Here is a 26860-nt window from a genome sequence, read left to right as displayed (position 1 = left end):
TGTGCGAGATACTAAACTGTCAAAGATAGGTGTACCGACACTTAATCACGCGACACTTAATCACGCGACGCTTAATCACCGACACATAATCACTAGGACACTTAATCACGCGACACATAATCACTGCGACATTTAATCACGCGACTTGGATACTTAATCACGCGACATTTAATCACGCGACACATAATCACTTGGATGTCGGAAAAGCGTGAGGTAAATTCAGTAATTCAAGCTCGTGTGCATCTCTCTGTGGGAATGGCGATGTGGATTGCTTTTAAGGTTGGCCTAAAGCCAAAGGCTATTAGTCTTTCTTTTAGAACTCCCCTACAATTGTCTTTGACTCCGTTGCGCCGGCTTTCTCTATAATGTTTCTTTAAATCAACACCAGCTTCATAAAGTCTAATTGTTATATTGTCCGAAGTAAGTTGTATCACAATAGAAACATTTTCATCATCTTTTCACATTTAAACAAAACTATAACTCCAATTCAGTAATGAACAGTCCAGAAGGTAAAACTGATATTATGTGTAGAGACAAGAAGGGGAGATTTTAACCAAACCTTAGTTTTTATACAAACACATTAGCCAATCAGGAAATAACATGTCCTTTTGCATTGCTACGTATAACCTATGTAATATTAATATCTAACATTATTCTATTGTCACAACGTGCAACGTTTCTGCAAGGAATTGCTGGTACTCAACCTTCTATTCCAATGCGGTACAAGGCACTGAAACTGCGTGTGCAAAACACACTTGACCGTTATCTGTCAAGTGAGATTTTAGTCTATCTTCGTGCAGTTGCTTACATTTCCCATGCATAACATTGCTGTAAATTGTAAATGTAAATAAACATTGAAAATGTGTGATTAAATGTCGCGTGATTAAATGTCCTAGTGATTATGTGTCGCGTGATTAAGTGTCGCGTGATTAAATGTCCTAGTGATTATGTGTCGGTGATTAAGCGTCGCGTGATTAAGTGTCGCGTGATTAAGTGTCGCGTGATTAAGTGTCACCAAACCCAAAGATAAAAGAAAGTGCTAGTCTTGTACATTCGTGGAATGTAACTTTTGCCACTTTACAAAAAGTCGTACATTTGTATTACGTGTTATAATTCTTATAGAAAGCTCTTCAACTTTTTATATTTTTCATCATCCAGTGATGTGACGTCCAAGTAAGTGCATAGGCACATAAAGATGTAAAAGATAACGATATGCTAAAGTACAGTATATTGTTTCTTCCAATTTTCGTTAAACTTCACATTTTTTACTTCACTGAATATATGCAGTGTGAAAGACTTCTGATAATAACCAAGTATTTCCAATATTTAGCCTACATAGCATCAGCCGAAAGAGGTATTTTTGAAATTCATATTATGCGTATAAGCAGTTTTACACCGAAAAGTGTTGAAATCATGCATTGTGTGATTTTCACGATGATTGGCGTATTTTGATCAATAACACAATACTACAAAACACAACAATAAGTGCAAAATTGCTTAAATTATTTTAACAAAAATGATAAAAGTCGTATGTTCCTAATACAGTTGTATAGCTTGTTACTTTGCACTCATGGACAAGTCATAGAATAAATAAACCAAAAATTAAACGTCAACGCGAATTTACCAAAACCAGACACTCACTGACAGCAATTTTTTAAAATTTGAAAATCTATAACTGCCGTTGAGTGTCACCCTAAGATTTATCATCTTTTGTATTGGTTATTTCAAACCGTTTTGTTACAAACTTGGTAATTTCAAAATGTTTCTTAATTCCCGTTTGGTTAATTCCAATTTGGTATTTTTGACCTGTAGTTTTAACAAATCTAGCAGCTGTCTATAATATTTACTGTTATTTTGCATCCATATAACAACTGCTAAGCCTCCAGTAGTAGCATTTGAATACTAATAAGCTTATACGTCAGCGAAGCTTATACTTATGCGTTTTATGCCAGCTTGTTGTGAGATTATAATAAATAAACTTTTAGCACATATTCATCTATTATTTTTCATTGATGTTTTTTTCGTTTAATTTAGCATGTTGTGTTTTTTGTTAAAATTTTAACAGTAACTTCTAAATCTTATCGTTGAAAACGAATACAATTTAAATATTCATGCATTTTCCACATGTAATGTCGCTTGCCGTGTGGCGACAATGTATAGGAGGCATGCTGATGCTGACAAAACCAGGAAAAACGCCAAAACTGAAAAATATCAAATTGAAAAATAGAAAATGCGAGTATACCAGAATAGAAGTACGAGATTGATAAATTATTAACATGAAATTGGAATTTAATAAAATGAAACTTTGTTTTTTATTATGATACATAGCGATGACATCTCATATCGCACATCTTATAAAATTGATTTTTTTGTTTTATACGCCAGCCAGTATTGACGATACGACATCAATTTTTTATATCAGATTGAACATGACGGATTGAAAACAAGTGAAAACAAAAAGTTAAAGCCAACAGAAGTGCGATTAAACAAAGTTCTAATGGAGTTAAGTTGTAACGAGACATCCGTACTATAATTAATTATCATAAGCCATGGTTTAAACCAGCGGTTCTTAACCGGTGGGAAATTTTGCAAGGTCAGGTGGGAAATACTTAATATTAACCTATACATTTTTTGTACATAAAAATCGTAGTCACAAAAGAATTTTTGTTCTAAGTGGACATATATTATACGCTACAGATTATTACCTTTTAATACGCATTTTGCAGTGCAGCCACTGCCCAATCGTCTCATACACCCAAAGAGATGTAGCCACCTTACATTTGAATTGACGTTAAGAAAATTCAAATACAGTATTATATATTATTAAGCTTTGTGTATACTTTGCATTTGTGGTAGATATCAGAAATGTAATGATTTGATCACAACAAATTGGTTAAATTGAAGTGTTTAGTTGTTTACATTTGATTATATTTAGAAGTGAGGTTACTTAAGCTCTAGCCAAAAAAAACTGTTAGAAACCAAAGGGGGAAAATTTGGGTTTGGTAGTTGGTGTATACTGTATATGGGAAAACAGATGAAAAAAGTTATAGAACCGCTGGTTTAAACCTAATCCTTTTGAAGATTTGAAACCATTATCGAGTTTAATTGTTACTAAGGAATCAAATGGCATAACTATATTATGATGTCACCATACGAAATGCGAATTGAGAGACGGCGTGTTTGCAGTAAAAGCATGTAATAGCTGTCGAAAATAGGCAGTTAAGCTGGGTAGGATGTTAGATCGTTAGGACAATGGGCATGCGAATACAGCTAGTCGGTTTACAAGTAATTCGATGTACGTTTAGATTAGAGGGTAGATTTAGGTTAGGTTTACCTTGTTATAACATTTCGGGTAGATTAACAGTGAACTGTGAAAAATTACTTCAAACATATGATTTTTTCCAGTGAACTAATGAAAGCCTTCATTATGGTTTGTAAGTTGTAACGCTAACGAGAAATGAGCTATGGGCACACAAGACCAGTTATAGAAAGAGCATTATAATGTACCGTTTGAAATATATCACCAGTGCTATTACAATAAAGAAGAAGCAATGGGTATTGGCTAACGGCGAAAAAGTTGGAGAAAAGCCCGTGCTGTCGTGCGAAAGTACAGCCTGAATGTTGCTGAACGTTTTGCTATTAACCAAGGTGAATATGGTCAATCGTAATAGGTGAAACATTCTTCTCTTAAGAATATTTACTTATAACATTATTTTTATGCTAATTGTACCGACAAACATTTCTAAGCCTATGCCCTATTCACCAAATGTGCAGAAGTTGGCAAGGATAACCATAAAACCATGGTATTGCAGCCACGCGTATTTGCACACATCAGCGTAATTTGTTGTGAAAGTTTATCAAACGAGCATGTGTGTAAATTTTTATTTTCCAAGAATGCAATTTTGCAATTGTGCAATTCCAATGGAACCGCTGGCAAACATCGCCATGGTAGCATGGTCCCGCCGCATTAGGATTCATATGCTACAAGGAATTGTGACGACATAATGGTGCTGTTTCAATCCTTGCTTTTGGACTGACGAACGTGCTCTGTATGCATGGCTTACCTCATAAACTTGCGAAATGGTGTATGTTTAATTGTAGTTTTTAGACGGTTTTAGAAAGCGTAGTTAAGACTGCATGATTTGGGATAAGGTAGCAAAATTTGCCACAAGCATTTATCCTTAACGAAGTGACTAATTAACCATATGCAGGGCACGCAGCCTGTTGTTAAAGATAGGCGGTTAAGTTAGGAGAGAGAAAATGCAAAAAGTTGATTTTACCCATTTAAGGTTTTATTGGAGTACGATTTACAATAGAAGTTAGATTTAGGGTAGGTTTAGGTTATTGTGTTATAATTATAACATTTAAATTCAGAAAAAATCAATCAAATGAAACAAGGTGAAGTAGGCCTACATGTGACGCAAACGTGCTAATTACAAATGTCATATCCAATCAGTGGCGATAAATATGACTCTGAAATCAACATGGTGACATCTTAACATGAAAAACTTTTATAAGCGTAACCTAGGTTCTGAAAACACAGCTGAAAAATGGCATGCACGTACGTACTATGCTTATATGCTTTGACCACCTATATGTGATATGTATCAAGTAATTAGTCAACATAGAATATAACTTTTCGGGTAAGATTAAACTGTTAGAATACACTTTGATGATTGCGTGAATCAACAGTTTATGATCTTAATACACTTTGGTTTTTATCGGCGCCATAAACAACAACGAAGGAAAATATTCGTAATCTTTGTTGGAAGAAAAACTTTGTTGCTGTGATGCTTTAGGTTCGATTCTTGGCGATTTAATCAAAATCTTCATGGACTTTTCATGTTTTTTACAGGTACCACAACATTGTAACCTCTACTTACTTACCAACTTTTCTGATCATTTGTTTTCTGTTCAGTATGCCGACATAATGCCCAGTACTAGGGATATGCCGCGAAGACAATTATTCGGGTTCGTGCGAATCCGAACATGTTATAGATCAACCCGAACGAATCCCGAATCTATTCGTGTCAGCACCAAATGATAAAATTTTGTCAAAAATTTGCCGAATCTTGCTTGTATCGTGACGTAATTACTAAAAATTAATAATTAAATGGCGATTTGAAAAGTAAAATCCTTAAGTAAAATTTCCGGTAAGAAATGTTAACTCTAGTTTAGCTTAAACCAGGAAAATAGATCATTATTTCATACTGAAGTCGATAAATTTGTAAGTACTGTAGTATAGTATTCGGGTTCACCATTGTCAGTATTCGAGTTCGCCCGAATCTCCCACAGAGGCAATATTCGAAGAATCTATTCGGGTTTGGGTTCGTGTTGTCCTATTCCTACCCAGTACATATATGATAGTGCTTTTTACGCACCATTAAGAAAGCGGAAAGGATAGAGCTTCATTGAAAATGGTGAGAAAAAAGCTTTGCCAAAATTATTGAGCTTCCTGGCCTTGGTTCAAAATGACTTCAGTACAGTAATCACTTTCTATTTTGCCTTGTTAATGATGTGTGAAAGGCTCTACCATTGCATATACGAATTGCACACATGGCCTATGATAGCTTTTTCTATCAAATACGATCACATGTAAAAGCACTACACGCTAACGCTTAAGCCCAAATATATCTTTCCCAAGATTGGCTCTCTACTTACCAATTGTTTTACGCTTGTTGTAGGCCTACAGGTATGTGCTGAAATATTAGCTTTAAAATGTAGCCTATAAACAGATTTGTCGACGCGTGTTAGTAATTCCGTTAATAATAGATTTTCAAGACTTTGGCGAGTCAACAAATATTTCAATTATTGACAAGAATTTTCCATAATAACCGTTAACTTGAAGTGTGTTAGTCAGCTACTTCAGGTAAAACTTTAACTATTTACTGCTCTCGGTGAACTCAATTCGGCTTATTTAATTTCAAAACCTTTATGTTATTTCCTAATAGGCTTTTTACTTTTTCGAAGTCATTGTTTATATGTCGTTCGAGCGTTTTAAATAATTTCTGCCTTGTTTCCCTTATTTTTTCTAATGATAAAATACAAAATTTGGTCTTAAAATGATATAGTTTTTGTTTAAAACTCGCAAGCGTTCATGTTACAAATTTTGCGAGAACGTTAACGATTGAATTCTGTAAATATTTTGTTGTGGTTTGAGGCAAAGGGAACTTTTTCCATACGTTATTAATGACCGTTTTAATAGTTTGAGTTTTAACGTTGTTTATTGTGGCGTCTTCAGCTTTCACTGTGTTAATAATTAATTTCAATCATTGAATTCATTTAAATTTTGTTTTTTGACCGAAAACATGATTTTGGTGAAATTAAAACGCATGTTTCAAAAATAAACTACGTTGCCAGACGCACAGTCCCCAAACAGGTACTTTTTTATCGACAATTGTTTCATTTTTTTTGAAAAGCAAAGTGAATCACGCCTAAGTTCAACACAAATTCTCCCAGCAACGTATCAAACAAAATGTTTTTTTCCAAAGCGGTGACTGCGGGCATCAAACCACACCAAATAGAGGCACATTCCGAACGGTGTTTACCAGAAGCGCTTTACAAACAAACGTCTGAAGAGACTAGTTTATCTCACAAGCCCGTTTCAGAGATAGTTTGTGGAAAACGTACGAAATAGTGTAAAGAAGTTAAGCTATAATTGGTTTGTAAAAAGTAGATTTATGGTTAGACTTTGGATAAAAATTGGAAACTTTCTTTAAAACGAACAATATGACTTGGCTCAGGCCGAATTGTTCGCACATAGTAAGATCGAGTGATAATTATACATCGTAAATCTTTCTCATTGAGAATTTTATATGGGCGTACAATTGTTTAATTGATCCCCTATTATTGCTTATAACCCTATACGATTTTCCTGGAAAAATAAGGTTTGCAAGTTCAACTTTCCCAGAGAAAAGCAAGAGCTATTGAAAGGTATTATTGCATTTAAGAGCGTTGTGAACGGATAGGTAATTTGCTGTAAAAGTTGGCGTTGGCATAGTTTGTTGTCGTGCTGAGAGGCAAGTTAAAAACAAGTTGGCCTTGAATCAAAGATTAGTTGCCAGGAAGTATACAGGACGAAGGATTTTTAATAATACATGGTAATTAAGCAGTTTTTTCCAAAAATGCATCAAATATTTTCCCTCTTCTATGATCGAGATCGCACTATTATGACGTCACTATGTAAAACAACATGCTTGATGACTGAGGTTTGAATTAAGTATGTTGGTTGTGGTAGGCTAGCTAACGCGTATTGGATGGAATACGTTTCCATAGGTAGGTAATTAGTAATATGTAATGGTTATTTTCAACATAAGAATCTCGCAAAAAACAGCGTATTAACTGGGCAAGCATTTTTGTTTTTATTGCATTTACTGGACTAGGCTAGCTCCAATAGCCAACCGTCAGCTTGGTCAACTGTACCACTTACCATATACAACATTCACCAGTACAAAGTTTACAAACACACTAAATAAGCTAGCTGAGGCTCATTTAACGCAGAAAACCACATATACTCAAGGACGCTTTAATTATATACGTGTTTATATCTATTAATTATTTGTCGGACACAAGAAATATTCTATCCATGTACTGTACCTACTTAATCCAAATACCTAAGTCATTCACATTGTTTATATAATTTGACGAAACAAGAGCCGGCAACTTTGTAATATTTAAGCATGAATTTGCGTTTTTTTGCCACGTATATATGTCAGTAACAGCCGAAGCATTACATTTTAGTAAAAATTCTTTCTCTAGTATACTAACTGACAACAACTCTCTCATTTAAGGTTAACTTGTTTTTGTGCTTGCCCCTCATTTTAAGTTATCCGTGATCAGGTTGTTTTAAGGTTTGCCCTTGGTGACCGTTAAGAAATGCAAAGACACCGCGAACTTTAAAGACTACATAACTGCTAGTTTTCTGCTGTAGTTGCAAAAGTTAAAATTTGAAGAGACCGTTGGCGTTGGAGAGATTCAAGAGACCGTTTCGGTTCCGAAAAAACCCTTTAAAACACTGTCCGTAATCACGCGGTTTTAGAAAATTATCTTACTCGATGTATGCTGCTAATCTTGTGGGGTAATAGCAGCAGACGTGATTCTAGATTTTAAGCGAAATATTCTTTCGACTTAGTTTGCGGATTAGAAAGGGCGAAATAATTGAACGACTCGCTTTAGCTAGCTAGTATTTTTTGTTCTTATTACAATAGGCAAGCGGTTTAACTTTCCCAATGTGGACACTTGTTTTGTGCTGCCTGAGGCTTCTGATTGGGGTGTATCAATTTCAAAGGATGTTTGTATACCGCGTGCACTCTGGAGACCTCGATACTATTTTAGGCAGAAAACAATCAGCACAAGGACCCTTGATAATCAAGTATATTGTCATAGTTAGCAAGAATGCGTTTGCTATAACTTGTGGATCCGTTTCCCTTTTAGTATTATTGTTTTCATTGTTGGTAGAGTGATTTTGCTAGAACAGTATTGCTTGGACGTTTCTTCAGAAGTCAAATATAAGCCAAGCCCAAAGGTAGACAAATCTTTTTGAAACGACTTTAAATTAATAGAAAATCGAAGCTTTTTTGGTGAATTTAACTTTGACAAATGCACTTATGCAGTATAGACTATACGTAGTTTATCCGTGGCCACTTTCATGACAATTAGCTTGGTTTTAAAAAGTTTCCCATAGCTTTCCTTCTTCCTTCCCGTTTGCCATTTCTAGCCTGAATTTTAAGGTCCCTTTTATGCTTAGATGCTAATGTGCGACTATGGTAGTGTACCAAAATATTATACTTTGACACACAGTAAAATCGATTTCAAGCAACTGTTATCTAAATCAACAATATCTTTCCAATTTTTATCTAAACGTTGCAAAGACGTTTTAAGTACATAACAAGTTTGAAGAATTTCTTCTCCCTGCTTTTATCAACTTACATTTTTCGCATTGGCATACAAGCAAGCCTCGCGGTTTCAGCCAAAGCTAAGCAGTTATAGTTTAATTAACAGGGCTCAATCAATTGTTAAGCCAAAAGCAGTTTTCACCTTGTGTTAGTAACTATGTGTAGTTCAACTAGTTTACAGTTGTGAACAGCAGCAGCAAGGCTTCTTCTTACCAAGTTGATTGTTGATTTCTTTCAAGTATTTTTCTACCAGTGCGTCTATTAGTCTGAACATAATTTTGTTGACAAACCTGACGATCGATATGTGACGATAGTGTGACGTCGATTTAACTCTAACTTTTGCAACATTGACGTAGGCAAGGCGTTTTTAACAGAAAAGGCTCACGTACGTTTCAAGCTCAAAGATCACGTTATTCGAGCAACGTCACGAGCAAAATCCATGAATGCATACATTTTTACGTGAATCGGACCGGAATGTTATTTTTTCATCTATTATTTATTTATTCAGCTTTTGTTTTCTCATCACAAAACAATTTTTTCGTCTATTGAAATTTGTTTACTTATAAGCGTTGTTAACATTCGCTGGTGATAGCTATAGCATCGTACCTATGCTTCGTTCCGGCACCAAATGGTAAACTTACGACCAGTTTGGCATGCATAGTGTTGTTTGCAAAGTAGGCTAAGTGACAAAAGTTAACACAAGCAAGTAGCTATTTTTGATAAATGGTTTGTAATTGGCTGTTTGCGTATGCTCATCTCCGGTCTGCCGACACTTGGTTGCCCAACAAGTTTACATTCATTTCTTGTATATGAAACCGTAACGGCATATTTTCAGAAAATTAAGAAACTTTAGCATCGGTTCTCGTTTCTCAACTTTTACGAGAAACTTTCTCGTTTGTAGCTGGCACATTCTGTTGTTCTAGGTTTGAAAATTATCTGGCATTGTTTAAAAACGTTTAAATTCATTCTTGTCATTGTGAACTAACAACGGTGCGGTCTGACCCTTTCTCGGTAAGTATTGGTTTGAAAGAAGGTATTGGTTTGGAAAGTGAAAAGCGTTTCTCATAATAATTGCATCGAAATTTATAAAAACAAGTGGAACCTAGTTACTATCTTCATGTTTCTCCATTTTCCCCAGTTCATCTCCATGTTTCTTATAAAATTATTGTGTATTTATTTCTGATAAAAATTTTGACTGGGAAATGAATACATGCTCATTGCGTAAAATATTATCTGATTAGCATTTTGATTTATAATCTTTCATGTGAGCTCGGCAGCAATGCATTAAAACACCAGCTTGTACTTATGCCAGCAAAATTTTTTAATTTTTTTAGAAGATGGCATAGAATATATACGCTATACTTAATTTTGGTTGTCCGGCTAATACAGACCGGTGGTAATGTTATCATGGTAAGGTTGGTTGGTTGTTTGTGTTACGACTTATGAAGTTTTTCTTGCGACAGATTAGGATATTGATTTGAACCAGTTTATATAATATTACCTTTTACTGTAAAGTGAAAGAACATAGCATAAATGAAAACAAAAGCGTGTTTATTTTTGCGAAGCGTTGTTGCGTTATGACGTATCGCGTAAGCAAACATTTTTAGGAAATAACTTTCAACAGGTCTTATGTGAACAATTGGGGGTTCAGTGTGGGTAATTATTTAAACTGAAACAAATCGGCCTTTTGTGGTTGGAATAGCGATTTAATATAACAGACTGAAGTGAAAATGGTTTTATTTTATTACAACCGTGCGTTGTGTTAAGTACAAACTTTCAAGCCATACTTTCGGCGACTGCGACTTATTAACTGATAACGTTGTGTCATACTGTATGAGTAATTGTATTGGTAATGTAGCATCGTTGCAGTGCAAATAATTCCACTATATTGACGTTGTAGTTTTGTTTGATTTCAAGTGCATGGAGGCTTTATGCTGAATAGCAATGCTTAGATCGACCATAAATAACGAAACTGAAACAAGCCTTTTGTTTGTGGTCATCAAATGCTTATTCGGAACTGTCGGCGCTTTTGTCTCCGATAAATATCGCGATATCCAGTTTTTACGTGGTATTCTGTTCGTCTGCCTTTGTGTAATCAGTTCAAACGTTGATTACAAAGAGACTTATATAGTTCTTTTGCTACAAGCGGCAGGTCACAATTATTTATTTTAAAACAATGAAAATTTGATACGAGAACGAAGGGTTTTATTGTCCTCGCATCTATTTTTAAATCGAGTGAAAGTACACAAATAACTATCACAACCGCGTTTCTTCGCTTCTGTAAAACCAATGTATAGGATTTCTTGGTGTTCTCACTATACCTAACCTCTTCTTATCAGTGGGTCAGCCGTAATTGACCCAGTAAACAGAGATATCTGGTTTCTCTTTAAGATTTTGTGCCTACCCTCTGAAAACAAGATAATGATGGTATGACATTGTATAAATTCATTTGTAACTGAGTAAGAAGTTTCTTTAGATTGTGACGTGAGCTGGCTTTTAATCACACTCATTTTCTCCAATCATAATAATTAATGAAAAACAGTACAAATCATTAGCCTACAACCGCTATTAACACTTGGTTGAAACTTTCTACACTGTGCGATGTGTCTAACCTTTGTTATCTTGCGCTAAAAGTCATTGAAGAAGAATATCTCTAAGTAACGGAGCAACATTGTTATTAGATGAGCTTGTGATGTATCGAACCTTAATTTTCACGCAACCATATTGCGAGTATTGTACTTAGCTTTTCGGAAAGGATGCAAGGCTTAATTTTACCGCATTTCTTGTCAAACTTGCCATAATAGTTCTCACAAATTGATTTAAAAAAACTTAGAGCTTGCTTAACGCCAGCGAGGTTTAATTGACTTTAGGTGTAACCTAGCATGATTGAGAGACTATGTAAGACATTCTTGGATGGCATATGTGTCAATATAGCTTTTGCCATGATTGAACGACCCTACTGAACTTTGACCTTTCTGCATTTAATCGATAATGATTTCAATGTCTTTGTCAATATATGTTATGCAAAAGATCTTTCGACTGACTTCTTTTCTCAAGTTAAATTTCAAATAAACAATTAATTTATTTGTTTCAATGGCATTTCGCATAGCTTTCCCGCAGGCAAGGTAAGAGTGTGATTTTACTGTTGATGATGATTTTACGCAACTTGACTGACCATCAGTGAAATTAATGAGTTTTGTGTCAACATTACCAATAAATAAGTTTATTGTCCAAGCAAATAAAGTCTCGGGCGTTTGGCATCGCATGTGATATTTAATTCTTTAAGAAATAATCTTCATGAGCGTAAGTCATGTAGCAATTATATAGTATGATGAAAGATTAATGAGATAGACACTTACTTAAATTGATAGTTTCACGGTGTTTGATGGAAAGAACAATTCGCCATTCTGTACAAGTGAAGCGTGATATAACGTAGGCGTTCATGCGTGTAACATGCGTTTTTGACTCAGCTAGGCAATTACAAGCAAACGGAAAGTTTGGAAAACCTTTTAAAAAAGCAAACAAAACTCATGCAAAGCTTTTGATTTGTAAATTTAAGATAAATGTAATGAACCGAGCCTTGTTTAATAACCGTAATAATTGGTCACGTTTAGGCGTAACAACTTATTCAACCTTTGACAATTTTGTATGCTCTGTATGTATGCTCATTTTCAACAGCAGTTGACGTTTTTCCAGCAGGTTAGAAGTTAATGGGCTTGAACTAAGACAAAATCAGCTTACAAATTTACTTAACAAAGTCTGTTAATATCGAACAAGGTTACTATTTTTAGAAGCTGAGATTTAGCGCTGATTTCTGCAAGCAAGTCTTCCAGAAAGAAATCGATTTTCCGCTTTACGCATTTGATCACAGATATTTTGTTTCTTGGGACAGAAAGTTTCTTTTCAAGCTTGTGTTGCGATGTAAAGCAAAAGTTGATTGTTACGTTGCAATGGGTTATACCCCGTGAAATTATTAAAACCAATTACGGGGTTGAGAAGACAGGGGTCTTGTATATGAAGTCAGTAGTTTGTTTGATAAATTTTTAAGGTGTTTGTGCGACGTTAACAACGTATGAAATGCAGCATGCGCGTTTCGGCATTTCAGCGGTTTGGTAGGTGACCACATTGTGGATCATTGATAATGTGCAGTTGGTCACGCTTTGTTGGCGTTGCGACTCGGTAAAAAAAGGATGCCGCTGAAAAGAAAGACTTGCCTTGTTTATATTAGCAATTTTTTAATTGTTATATGTAGATTTCATGTTAAATATAATGGTTCGAAAAAAGCTTACCATGTGCACATGACGAGACCATGAATACTAACGTTTAGCTGAATTTCAAAATAATTTTATATTTACGAAATGGTTTAATTACGTAGAAATAGAGTTTTTGGAGGCTATGTGAAGAATTGAAAGACTAATATTCTGCCTTTATTCGTTTTATTTGTTAAATGAGTTTAATTTGCTTAGTGTGGAGTATAGTATATTTTACAATTTCGTTTTTTCTTGTTAGATTGACTCAACCCAGTCGTTACAGGTTAACATAAATATGTCAAAAGAACCAACTTTTGAGTCAGTTATGTACAACGATCAGCCATAAATCCGGAAAAAGTTCATGCCCATTATTATTTATAGTATTAAGTCTTGCGATACATGTACGGACGTACGGTATTGTATAGCTTTCTCAATTCGACAAAGATCGAATGTCGAAGGGTTATTTTACTGCAATGTGAAATTGGAGCCATCAAAAGAATTTTCAACCGCCTTGCAGGCAACATTTCAAGAAAATGTTCAAAAACGGTTTTGCTTTCAAGCATCGCTTAAACGTTTAAATTGATTTTGCTCATATATTCGTCAGCTTGCTCGCAACGACATGGAAATAGCGCTCACGTCACTAGCCCTGACCTCATTTTGAGATCTGATTTGCAGCTTGTTAAAACTTTTTATTTGTCAGATTTTTTATTGCAACTTCCTACTACAGTATTGTAGAAGCCATTAGTTTTGCGAAAGATTTAAGGCCGCATCTACTCCAAATTTTCCGGTAAAAAATGTACATTTAAAGTGCGCTTTCCCCACTTATTAAGCTCAACCTGACTAGTATCTTGTAAAATGCAGTGATAATCTCAACTTGACCCTAATCTACCACTTAAGAGAAACCTCAAGCAATTCGTTTTAGTAGTGTTTTCTTTATCTAACTGTTTATATTGAACTACGCTATCTGATAGTGAAATTTTATCATTTAAAAAATTAAAACTGAGATAGATCACAGCAAGTTATCTAAAAATGACATCTAATAAGAATAAATACATATAAATTAAGAAATGATATAGCATAAACAACACGTTCGTTAAACTTTAATCGGAAAATATAATAAATTATATACTATAGTTCAGGAGTGTTCAAATGATTTCTGCCATGATCCACCATAACCAAACCTGACAACATGATGATCCACTAAATATGAATAGTAAATATATTGGACATGCTTTAATTTTTATGGTGCTTTATTCATGAAAATGTACCCTACAACATATCAATAACTTTGTAAAAGTCAAAAGTGAAGTGTGCTACAGCTGCAAGATTATTTCAGTGAGAAAAATGATGAGTTGGTTTAGATCCCACAATAGCATCGAATCGGGGCTTTCTGTCACTTATTGATATCCTCATAAGCTCATGAAGATGAGCATTTGTGAGTCTCGTTCTATGCTTGTTTTTTTACAAAATTCATTGATGAAAACAACGACTCACAAAGGTACGTAGAAGCGAAGCAAGTAAGGATCCTTCTAGCCAGCCTGGTTATAACTGGGTACCTTTCCAAGGTTACAAGTGATAACCAAAACACATTTGGATCTGCGATACAAATCTCATCTCCTTTAAGATTACAAAGTTCTACCTGCATTTTAGACACCAGCAATGCATATTCAGTGGAAAGTTGTGTTTTCCAAGTGCCATCAACATCAGCAGACAGTGGATGAGAAATTAGCTCTATAACTGAACTGATTTCATAAAATTCCTTGAACCTGTTACAGAACTCAGTGTCCAAATTTTCCAGAAATTCGACAAAGCATGACCAATCATTATCACAGCTAACTTCTTGTAGAGTCACTTTCAAGCATGGAAAGTGGAGCATGTCTTTGGTGATATCTGAAACAAATAGCAACAGCTGTTGCTTGAAATATTTCACTGCTGACCACAGCTGAATGATAGTGTGCCCCTTGCCCTGGAGCTTCAAGTTCAGAGTATTTAGATGGGTAAAACAGTCAGCAAGAAAAGCCAAGTTACATAGATTGGTACCTGGCCTGGCCTGGCCTGGCCCATGAGCCAGGCTTGTACTTCTCATTAAAATGTTTATGATGAGTAAAGAAATGTCGTTTGATGTTTTGACTCTTTATCATGCTTAGAGTGCAGTCACACAATAAACATTTGGGTTTATTGCTTGGGTTGAGCACAAACAAGTAATCTTCAGTCCATTCACTATTGAATTGTCTGTTTTCTGAATCAATTTTGCGCTTCTTACTGGCCATGTTGATAATAGCTCTGATGATGCGAGAAAGAGAACAGAATGGCAGCCGACCAGAATCAGAATAGAACCAGAATAAACGCAATTCTGCATTTGCACAGACCACATTGCACACGTAATAGTTTCGTCACAGACACCATTCACATTGCACACATAATAGTTTCGTCACAGACACCATTAAGTTCGCACACCAGCACTGTATTAATAACAATGACAGCAGGGAGCAAGATCGACAAAAGTAGCTTACTGAGTGCAGAGAGTTTAGTACGGAAAGAAATAAAAGTGTTGTTCGCATATTTTAGCAACTCAAAATTAAATTGTTATACTACTATATATCGCATGCAACGGAGAGCTGCTCGCGTACCACCTGAAAAGCCCCAGGTTAGTAGCAAAAACATCTGGCTTCCTGTATATACCATAATTGTAAAACTAAAGAAAGTACATTTAGTGTAAATTAAGTATTTCTACAAGTGATACATTTCTAGAAGTTTTTTTGTTTCGCCGCGGGCCCCCCCCCCCGTGCAGAAAACCAGCTGACCGCGAGAAGAGAAGACAAGAGAATAGTTAGTCGAGTTAGTGGTGTGTAAATGAGTAAACGAAAACGATACGCTTCAATGCTGAGAGGGAGCACAATTATGCTATTATAAATTCAAAAAATTAATTTCAACACTGGCAATTAGTATCCACATGAAAAGTGAAAGTTTTTTTGGAAAAAAAAAGTTTCTCTTAAAAAAAAAACTTTTTTTTTTTGAAAAAAAAGGAAGTTTCAAAAGTTTTTTTTTCAAGGCTACATTTGAAGATCCACACAAAAAGTTGAAAAGATCCGGATCCGGATCGCGATCCGCCATTTGAACAACCCCGCTATAGTATATACTTTTTGGATTACACAAAGCTATAAACAGATTGAAGCTTTTTACTCTTTGGCTGTCGGTTTTTCATAAAATTTTGAATACTTATATATAAGCAAATCTTTTTAATTAACTTGTTCTCTACCTAGTGAAAATATTTTCCGCTGCGTTTTGGGTTATGTCATCCTGTACGTTTGTTGTGTGCAAATAGGTGAAACTCTGTCATTTATTCTTAAACTTTGGCGTGGCTATAAATTTGATTGCTTTGTCAAACTTTTCCAGCGTAATTTTTATCTTTGTCGGAATTTATTTATGAATACTTATACATTTGGTAATCCGTTTAAACTGATATGCTGTAGCTTATTAAATATCGTGAAACATTTTTACTGACAGACGTCCGTGCAAATCGCTTGAGCGTCGTTTACAAATTATTTATAAAAATTTGAGATTTCTAAATACGGTACGAAATACGCGCATGCGAAACATGAGATTTAACATATTTCACGCATTTGGATCTACGTTAGATTTATAATCACCTTTTGCTGCACATTGAGCTCACGGTGGCATTTAACCCTGTTCTGAAAGTTGCTAGATAAGATAAGCGAACGTTGGACGTATTTTTAACCGCGACCTCGTCATCATATTTATTAGATATCTTAAAGCTATTAATCTTTTTTTTTAATTCGAATGGAATCGTGGTAATCTTTTTACAAAGTGAAGTTACGTTTTTAGTAGTAGTTTCATTATAACTTTGCCGGCAGAAATACAGCAGATTTTTTGCGATTCGCACTTATACCCGCGAAAGGAATTTTTTATTTCTAGTACAGTATACACTATATAGTAATATAGAGTAAGTTGAAGATTCACGTTTAGGTATGCCAAAACGTTTGTTGGAATTGTGTACTTGTAGGGTGCGATTTCTTAGAGCATTATTGATAAACAGTAATCGGTCGCAAAGGCGTCCAACCGTCCCTAAAGCATTAATAATGAAGGGACTGCTATACAGTGGACAATGTTTAACACCGACTGTTGTTTTGATGTCCTGCTTTTTTGAATATTTGAAAGCACAGAACGTACTTTTCCAGAAAATACTTATGAAAGTTGAAGCTTATTTTCCACAATTAAATTTTGTATCTAAATCCAACTAACATTCTTTTAATCTTTTGTTTCTGTTGCCTCCGATCTGTGTTGTGTTAAAAATTAACAACCCAAATTATAATTATACATATTATATGTCTATTTTTAGCACTGTTGCATTGTCGAGAGTATCGCGCCAATATGTTTTAATCATTGTGTTGTATTAAACATATAAAATATTCGCCATGACTGAGATCCGAATGAATCGCGTTGTTTTGCCAAAAGCGGGTCACGTAGCTCGTTGTTAGAGATAGGCAGTTAGCTGAGAAGAATGGACATGCTAAAACTTGATTTTTGCTATTAAGAGTTTAGTTGAAGTCAGACTTTGATTAGTAGATTTTGGTTAAGTTAAAGTTACTATGTTATAAGGTTTACGTAATGTTAACAGGAAAACGTGAAGAATAGCTTCCAACGTAAGATTTTTTCCGGTGGAATATAGTAGCAGCCGTTGTTTTTTTGTCTACGTTACAACATGTTGCTTTATTTATCCTGCATTTGGCCAGAATTGCCTTTAATAATTAATGACCTACCACCACCACCAAGAGTGTTGTTTCACACTGCTCGAACGAGACCGCAAATGAAAAATGTTTTTCACTTGTGGTGCAATATAGCCTTTTCACAGCAACGTAGCGGAGCCAAACGACAGTAGTGGGAGTACGCTTTACGTCAACACGCACACGATGTAGGTCGACCGAAATAGGGCGCTTGCAGGTTTGATGACACACAAGATAACAACAATGAAAGTTCAAATGTTTATTTAACCAATCAAGTAAGCTTGATGGAAGTGGCACTTTGGTGTACTTGAGCGTATTACATAGGCTATGCCTTGTAGTCGCGAGTCCGCGCTTTTTGTAGTTTTGGTCATACCAGTAAACATGCTGTTGGGGGCCGAATATTTTAGAATTCATTCTGCGTTATCGGCATTTTTTTCAAATTTGCTCTAAAAGGCAGCTTTTGCTGTATTTGAGAGTTGGTGGTTATCGTTTACTTTGTAATAGCCGTCTTGTACTAATTGCTGTTGACATTTCTGTTTCGTATAACCTATCAAAGCGAATTGTGGTCTACTCATATGCAATACTTGTTATAATTCTACTATACTTTGTGGAGGTAAACATAACATTAGGTGTAATAGATAATACAGTTTAAAGAAAAGGAGAATGTAACTTTCAGTCAATCCTCAAATGTCGTGTTTGTCTAAATCAGATGACGTAGGCAATTTATTCTATTTCTTTTGATAGCTGTAGCGACCGTGTTGTTTGATGAATTTGAAAGTTGGCCTAAAACATCATAAATGCCCGGCAACGCAAGCTTTAGTTTGTGTCTAAACACTTTCTTGCTATAAATGCCAAGTGTACTTGTACTCACTAATCTCGGACGTTATAGACATTAACGTTGGTTGGTCGTACAGCTCTTTTAAGCTGGCTGGCATATATTTCACAAATTATTTTTGTTGGGTTTTCACATCGCGTTGAACTGTTTCTAGGATTATTGGACCGTCTTTACACAGCCAGGTGTGTTGTGAGGTTTCGCTTACACACAGTTACTGTTGTTGAATAGCTTAGAATCACATATCCATTGTGGACCTTAAAGAAAAATGCTTGGTTTAACTCGTGCTTTCTCTATCTAAGGTCGTTCAAAACGGCTTCAATTAGAAGGTGAATATTCAAGTTATAAAAAAGCTTTAAGATAAACAGAAAGGTGATCCCAAGGCATTTTCGTGTTATTCCGTTCCATTTCTTCGCTACAGATAATGTAATATTTGCTGCCTGCACTGCTTACAGTAGTGCTTGCTGAGAAAAGATTGGACAGTTTCTCTGTGTGCAGAGTCTCGTTTATGGTTGTTGATCCAGGCTTTTCGTCTCAGTTTATGGCTTAAGCCAAGCTACGGTAGACAACTGGTATGGAAGAAGCCAAGTAGAATAATTTATGGTCTCAATTTCGACGTCTTAAAATTTAAATCTACAACGAAGCATATGGTTGACAGAATCACAGTTGTTTCAGGCCATGTATATAGGCTTAGCAGTTAATAATTGTTTACAATCTTAGTTAATTTTTTGGTCTTAGGCTGCAGCCAAGGTAGATCACAATACGCGCTCCAAACTAAATTAAAGAACGCTTCTATTTGAATAGAGTATGTCTCGTTAAATTTTAATGCTGGAAGCTTTATTTATAGAGAGAAAATTTGTGCTTTGTATTTTTTTTTCAGAGGTCAGCAAAGAAAGAGCATGGGCTCAGCGTGACATAGCGCTAATAAGTCGCCAGAAAGGATTAAATAACATCGCTATCTATAGTAACAACATTTTGCCTAAGGTATTATACCTTTAGGTAGAATCTTTTTGAAGTCTATGAACGGAATTAAATTGTTAGAGAATTTAGCGGTTCAGCAGACAATAATTTCATTGATATTAAAAAACTCTCACCCGAGAAAACTGAATAGGCCTACCGGTCATAAATAAGTACAGACAAGACTGATTTTGTACAAGAAGAAATGTCATCAAGTTTTAGCGAACCTCAGAAAGAAATGATTGGTTATTGAAATCACAAGAAGGCTTGTTTTTAAAGCAGGGTAGGTGATGTACAGTGAGCTGGATTATTTCGTTTACCGTGGGATATAACATCTTTCTACCGTGGGATAATATATCTTGTTGGTCGGACGAAAAGGAAGCGGCATGTAGGCAACATTGTAGTTTCAATATTTAATGAAAGAAACCAATACTGTTCCAATTTAGATAAGGCCTACAGAATATAATTATCTTCTCAACATTACGTATCAATGTACAGGAAAGAAATAAGCCTCTTGTCTTGGATTGAGAAAGATTTCTCATAAAGCTATCAGTTGAGACGAGCTTTCAAGTAATGGTACGTGGAATAGAGCTGACTTGAGAATTTTCAAATTTTTCGTGGTAGTATGACATAACATAAGGTCAGTACGTTTGCCACGATTTTGTCAGCGTATACTGATACTATGTAGCGCTACTGCATATTGTCGTATGGCGGACGCAGATAATGATGTAATGGATAAGAAAGTCCGAAGAAGAGCACTTGCGACATGTAGTGGATTTTACGAATGGTATAACGGACAGTCAATTTCTGGGTCCCTATTGGACAGTTAACGTTTTATAGACATGTAGTTAAGGCACACACCTTCAGTGTTGCAGTTGCTTGGTTTACTTTACTTGAAATTTCAGCTACATTTTATCTTTTTTATTAAATTCGTTATTAATCATATATAGTCTGTAGAAATATATTTGACATATAAGTTATTTGACTAAACATCTTCTTGTCAACAAATTGTCGTGATATTTCATGTATAAACCTATGTAATCAACACACCCAGAATAGTGATCGTGATTTTCCGCCAAAAAGTTTTTTTTTTGAAATCTTGTGGTCTTCCAAAGGAGCTAAAATGCTAACGAAAATATTTACTTGTCTTTACATACTTATAAATATATATTGAGTTAATTAGATTGTTACCTAAATACAGAATGTTTTCTTTTGTAGTGTTTTATTTTTTTGTTTTTAAAAGTATACAATAAAGTTTTGTATATAAAATATATTATATTTAATATAGGCAATTTATTCTTCAGTCCTGTTAGTGGATAAGCTGCAATTTGCCAACTGTCTTCAAAACAGGTAAGAATTACATATTTTTCATTTTATTGACTACAATTGTTACGAATATTGTTTGGAAAGCAATGCGTGAATACGCTGAATGTACTTTGGACCACCATCTACACTTCCAGGTGTATCATTGTAATAGGCTGCATAGATGTACACAGCCTAGTGTTAGCTGTAAATTTTGGAATGGCCAAATAATGGCGCTGTTGAGCGCCATCTCTTCAGTCCCAGATATAACGTTGTGTAACTGATCTTGATTTTGCAAATGTTCTTACTGAAGTGCTGCCTTTGAAATATTGTTTTAGCCTTGGGCGCTTATCTCGTCCAGATTAGTCGTCGTGGAAAAGAATTATACACTTCATCTTAAACAAAGGTGGTTATTTTGAGCTGTCCGTGATATGTTCTTGTGGTATCCTGATAGGATTTTAGTGGAAACGCTTTGTGTTTGGTTTTCGTTGGTGACTGGTTTGCTCATACCAGTCAAAGAATTCCACTTTACACCTTTTTAACGTTCTTCCTTATCTGAATAAATTTTTTATCTCCTTGTTTGCAGTGGATTTCATCCTTATAGAAACAAATATGCTACAAATTTGGTGACGCAAAGTTAAAATGTGTTGGTTCTAAAACGGATGCCTAAAAATAATCCCGTCACAAATATACGTTAATTGTTTCAAAAATATTTTAAATAACTGGTTTTAAAGTTCATTACTTCGATCCCGATCCCAAGTATTTGCTCCCGTCTCACTGTATTTTCGATTTTAAGCCATTTATCATCTTCAGCATTTATTAATCCCTTGGATACAGATGTAAAGTTTTAATAATAAATTTTTAAGAATTTGATTTTGCCTTTGAAAACACGCGTATTTAAATTATCGAATTTGCTAAACAATGAAACAACGTATATTAATAACAACAAAATATACGTTTGCAATGAAATATTATCTTGCTTACGTGAAAGAAAATGGCTTGAGACTTTCGCATAATTGACAGATTTTCGAATGGTTAGTATTATTGAACGAGTAAAATACGTTTAAACTCCATTTTAAAAGCTTTTATGCTTTTGCAAAGTTATTTCTTCCTTTTATTAATGCTTGTCCATATTTAAAAAATATCACCTTTTGGTTTTTTGCAAATATCTTTTCAAATTTATTTGCCAATCCAACTGTGCACAGTTAGAGTTTAAAACACAGTATTGGAACAAGGATGAAAATAATTGTAGGCCTATCTCTCCATGAATGTTTGTATCCATTTTAGGATTTATTTCATAGACAAAACCACGGAAGATATCCTTAACGTATACAAGTTATTTTGCACAATAAATATTATGATATAAATGACAATTTTCAATTTGCATAAAAAGTAAACTTTTGCAAAGAATCCTGATTATATTGTAGCGGCAATTTTATTAATTAATTCATTACTGTTTTAAAATGGCGGCCCGGTATGATTTTAATACTTACTTATTCAACACAGCTTATGCTAATTTACAGGTAGTTGTAAGTGTTGTTATTATTTTGTCATTGTTGGTGTTGCATGAGGATAATTCTGTAGCAAAATATTACTATCTTATAAGATTCATAATTTCTTAATTGCAACCTAAATACCATACTGGATAATTAAACGTAATATTGACAACAATATATTCTACCCACGCAAAAAACTCCAGATAGATGCTTATACATATAATATATATGATATAGTTATATAAAAAACGAATCACATTGTTTGTTGAAACAAGATTAGAAACAAATTATTACAACACTACTAGAGGAAGCTTATTATGGGTGTGGTTATTTACTTGAAGAGTATTTTATCATAACTTTGCTAACTTTACTCTGATATTGGTTAATAATAGTTTTTTAGCGATAATTTTACCCTTGATTAAAATTTCAAGTTAGAAAAAAGTTGTAGCATAGCCCTTCGAAAATCAAATTGAAAACTTAACGAACAAAGAACTAAAGTAAGTGTGACAGCCTTATGAGGCCTTCTTTAACAGTCGTTTTGTTTTGTTGTAATGAGCGTTTTTTAATTTACCTTTTTAGATTTTTTAGTCTAGAGAATTTTTGAGGAATGTTGCAAAACAAGACAAATTGTAATCTAAGCATTAATATTTATTATAAAAAAATTGCTTAATTTTTCCCTGACATCTAAAGTTATATTCAACCAAACTTACAGTCATGTTAATTACCTTAATTAACAGATATGCCAATGTAAAGTATTATAAATGATATAACGGGTAAGAATAAAAGCTTTATTTACTTTGTATGTTTTATATGCTACGAGTCATTAAATTGTTAATGATATATAATTTCTCATATATGTTATATATGAATATTTTCTCATATATTCAATTTAATCTACCATTTTGTGCACGGTTTGTTAGATTGAATTTCTTAAACGTGGTTGCAATTACAAAACAGCACATATTATGTAGTGAAAGCTGAACTTTTAACTAATTTTTACAAATTGCTTTATAAAGCAATTTAGGAAAAAAACAGACATAAAAACGACTTTATGCAAAACTTTTCTTGAAACATTAAACATAATTTAAATTGTTTTATGATGATGATGATGATTAGGATTTTTTGTATTAAAATCTGTTAAACAACGTATGTTTGGTACAACGTAGGCTTGACACATATCCGGCAAAATTAAGGTTACATACTCCAAATTACATGAATATATTTGTATGATTCTTTGTTTATTTCAAAGGGGCCTATGTATGCAGTTACGGTTAATTACGCTTGAACTTCATCAGAGTTTCGATTGAAACTGAAAGGACTACCATACATGTTTAGATTTTACCCGTTCAATTAAATTTTGTGATGAAATCCATTGCTTCTTTTCCCCCAGTAAATTAAATTACAAAGTTGTTCGATTAACAAAATTGGGCAGTCGCATGTAGGCAACTTGCTGCTGTAAATGACTTACATTGTACGCGGCAGCAAACTAGGCTTCGGACTAATAGTTCAACAGACCGTAAGTGATAAATTACGCTATCTAGTTTTTTTCAAATGGAAACGCTTTTGAGATCACAGTTATGAATAGATCACCTTATACAAATTCTAAACAATGCGTAAAACACAGTTGTTTATTTTTTCGTATGGTGAGGTACACGAGGCTTTTTATCCTTAAAATTTTAGTCGCCGTTACAAAAACTTCAGACACTGCAATAACCTTATACGCGTTTCATTATTTTTACCAAAGTCAAAAACATTAATAGCACTGCAAACCAAATTACACATTTTTGTAAGCGGTCGAATTATCCAAAACGACTACTTGCTTAAACTCTTGAATTTTTTAAGTAGTGGATCTGTTCTTTTAACTTTAATTTTGTAGAAGAGAGATGACTCAAAGCCTAAAGCTTAAACTTTTGCGCATTTAAAGTATACACTAATCACATTTGCCTTTTTTCATTATTTCTCCCAGGGGTAGCAAATGACAACTTTTTAAAGACATACTGCACAAAAAATTTAGTTATTTCCCAAAGAAGCAATTAATAACGATGTAGTCGCGTCTTAACATCTCCCAGGATCCACGGCTTGAGTTGTTTTAAATTAAAAAGGCTAGATAGAAACTTGGTAAATGTAATTTTCGTAACGTTGTAGGTTCATAAACTCCAGTTCAGAAAATAACAAAATGGAGTTAACTAAACAGGAGACAAAAATTGAAAACAAACGAAAAAAACGAATCACCAAAAAGGAAAATAGAAAAGGTAAATCTCACAATCTAAAACATTGGGAAATTTGATTTGGTCCTTAAATTTCCTTTTCGTTATTTCGATTTTGATCAATTTCCTTTAGTTTAATTCAATTCTCCTTACTAAAGGTCTCATGCGGCCTATCTTTGTTTGAATGTTTCTGCGACAGCAGCTGTGTGATAACGTTTTTGAAACATATAACTGCATGAAAAACTCAATTTTCCATTTATGTTTTTGGCAATAAGTTTTTAGTAATAATTATTAAAACTGCTTATTAATTTTAAACACAAATTTTCTACGAAAAATACTTTTGGCTCATTTTTGTCTTTAACGATCAATTTCGCACATTCTTTGGCATGGTATCACAATTTAATCATCGGTTGAGGAAATTCTTAGTGCAAATTAAATCCTGTGATGATTCCTCATCGCTTGAGCGACGATTACCCAGCTTGTCTTTGTGCATATTCCGATGGATACACAGTTTTTATTAAACTTTTTAATTTTTTTATTTAGCCAAAATTTAGCCTGTTCATCTGGACCATTGAATAGAAGAAGTTGTTTATACCTTGCTGAAGGTTATTACAAAGTTTTCCTTCATTTCAAAGAATGCTTGTCTTAAATATCTTGCAAATCCGGTAAAACATGATTTTCAATTAAACGGAGGTAAATGTTGGGAGAATTCCTTGTTGCTGGGTAAACTTGCCAATATTAGTGCAGTATACATACTGTTCGTCAGCTTAGTATAATTAGTCATACCAAAGTAACAGCAAGAATAAAATGGTAATATACTCCCTCGGAAACGTTTGGGCCAAGCTTTATGGAAGCAGGATATATAGATAAAATTCTGAATCATCTATAGAACAACTACTTAAGAGCATCATATTTCAAGCTTTGTTACTTAACAATTAAAATCAACTGGGAAGTATTAGTAAATGATTTCACAGTTATTCTTATGCAGCGTTGGCCGTAATGATTTTGTTACGCATATCAACTTTTGTATTCGTCTGACAGCACATAACTGATTGCTAGGCCCGGAAACCATTTTCTACCGTCGCCATATGCTGATTTGTATGTATGAGCATATAACGAGAAGATTGTTTCTCGAGAATTCTCGAGTTTCTTATGACAGTGCTTGTCAATTTTTGTTTGTTCTGGTACACTCTTTGTATTTCTTTGAAGTCATATTACAGTACATCAAGTCCTTGCCTAAAATGCCTGTTGGACACATAGCTAAGTTGGCGACTATGTGTTGTTAGGTTTTTAAACAAATCCTGTGCATGCAAAAGCGTAAGAAACATGTAGGACGGGTTCTGAGATTGTGTCAAGTGAGTTGAAAATTGGTGTGTTGCGAGAAATTATTTATTTAAAACAATTGTATGTCCTACGATTCAAGTATGCCCTGAAGTATATGGTACATCCACTTGACAAGTACTGTTTCAGACATTGACAGGTATTACAAAGGATTTTGAATGTGATCAACGCTTTTTTCGTAAAGTAGCGCTATCAACACCACTACTGACTAATCAATCGCAATCTATTTGTGATATTCGTTTCTATGTAATGTAATCTTCTCTTTTGACTCCTTTTTACAGGAAGGCATTCCACAATGGCATCCAACACCGACCCATGGAAAGAACAAACTGTGACCGACCGGGGCAAAACATTATCAGTTGTAACTATTTGTGCAACCAGGCCATCAGTTTGTGGAATAGGGAATTTCAGATATTCATCAAGATACGTCGTCCTTTTGCTACTGTTCGTCATGCAATTACAACAGGTATGTCTTGTTGTTACAGTTGCTTTGGTTTATCTGTTTACCCGCTTCCATCAATTTCAAAGTTGTTTAGATTCAATTAAACGGACAGAATGATCTCAGTTCAATGTTTTGGCATTTGCGTCGACTACCCAAAATAAACGACAATGAAACGTTATGCAAGGCCAAATGACCTTGGGAGAATTATATTTCTCCGTATAGTGGGCGTTTATTTTCCTCGCCATCGTGTCGTTATGTGATTGCAAAGATAAAATGCTGGTTCGAAGGTTTTTCTGCGAAATGTATATCGCGATATTTTTACATGGAAATGTGTTTCCCAGGAAAGTTCGCTATCGTGATAGCCCATTTAAGCGCATAACTTCACGTGCGAAAT

The 26860-nt window shown here is 34.5% G+C and overlaps 1 protein-coding gene across 3 annotated transcripts in view; it reads left to right on the top strand.

The window, feature by feature from the left end:
* The first annotated feature begins 3461 nt into the window (after positions 1-3461).
* The window catches only part of LOC143450867 (glucagon-like peptide 1 receptor), a 29543-nt gene continuing 6144 nt past the window's right edge, over positions 3462-26860 (top strand). Inside the window, exons 1-3 of one of the 3 annotated variants that reach the window (XM_076951649.1) lie at positions 3462-3648; positions 20967-21028; positions 26306-26490. In XM_076951649.1, the coding sequence (XP_076807764.1) occupies positions 26320-26490 (171 nt within the window). In that variant the 5' untranslated portion in view covers positions 3462-3648; positions 20967-21028; positions 26306-26319. Of the gene's footprint in view, positions 3649-12106; positions 15792-20966; positions 21029-23715; positions 26164-26305; positions 26491-26860 lie in introns of those variants that run through there. The other 2 variants (XM_076951661.1, XM_076951669.1) reach the window with 2 other exon arrangements.

The sequence above is a fragment of the Clavelina lepadiformis genome, chromosome 1 (assembly GCF_947623445.1).
Source record: "Clavelina lepadiformis chromosome 1, kaClaLepa1.1, whole genome shotgun sequence".
NCBI lineage: Eukaryota > Metazoa > Chordata > Ascidiacea > Aplousobranchia > Clavelinidae > Clavelina > Clavelina lepadiformis.
The sequence above is the reverse complement of the archived record's forward strand: the minus strand, read 5'-3'. Positions and strand labels throughout refer to the sequence as shown.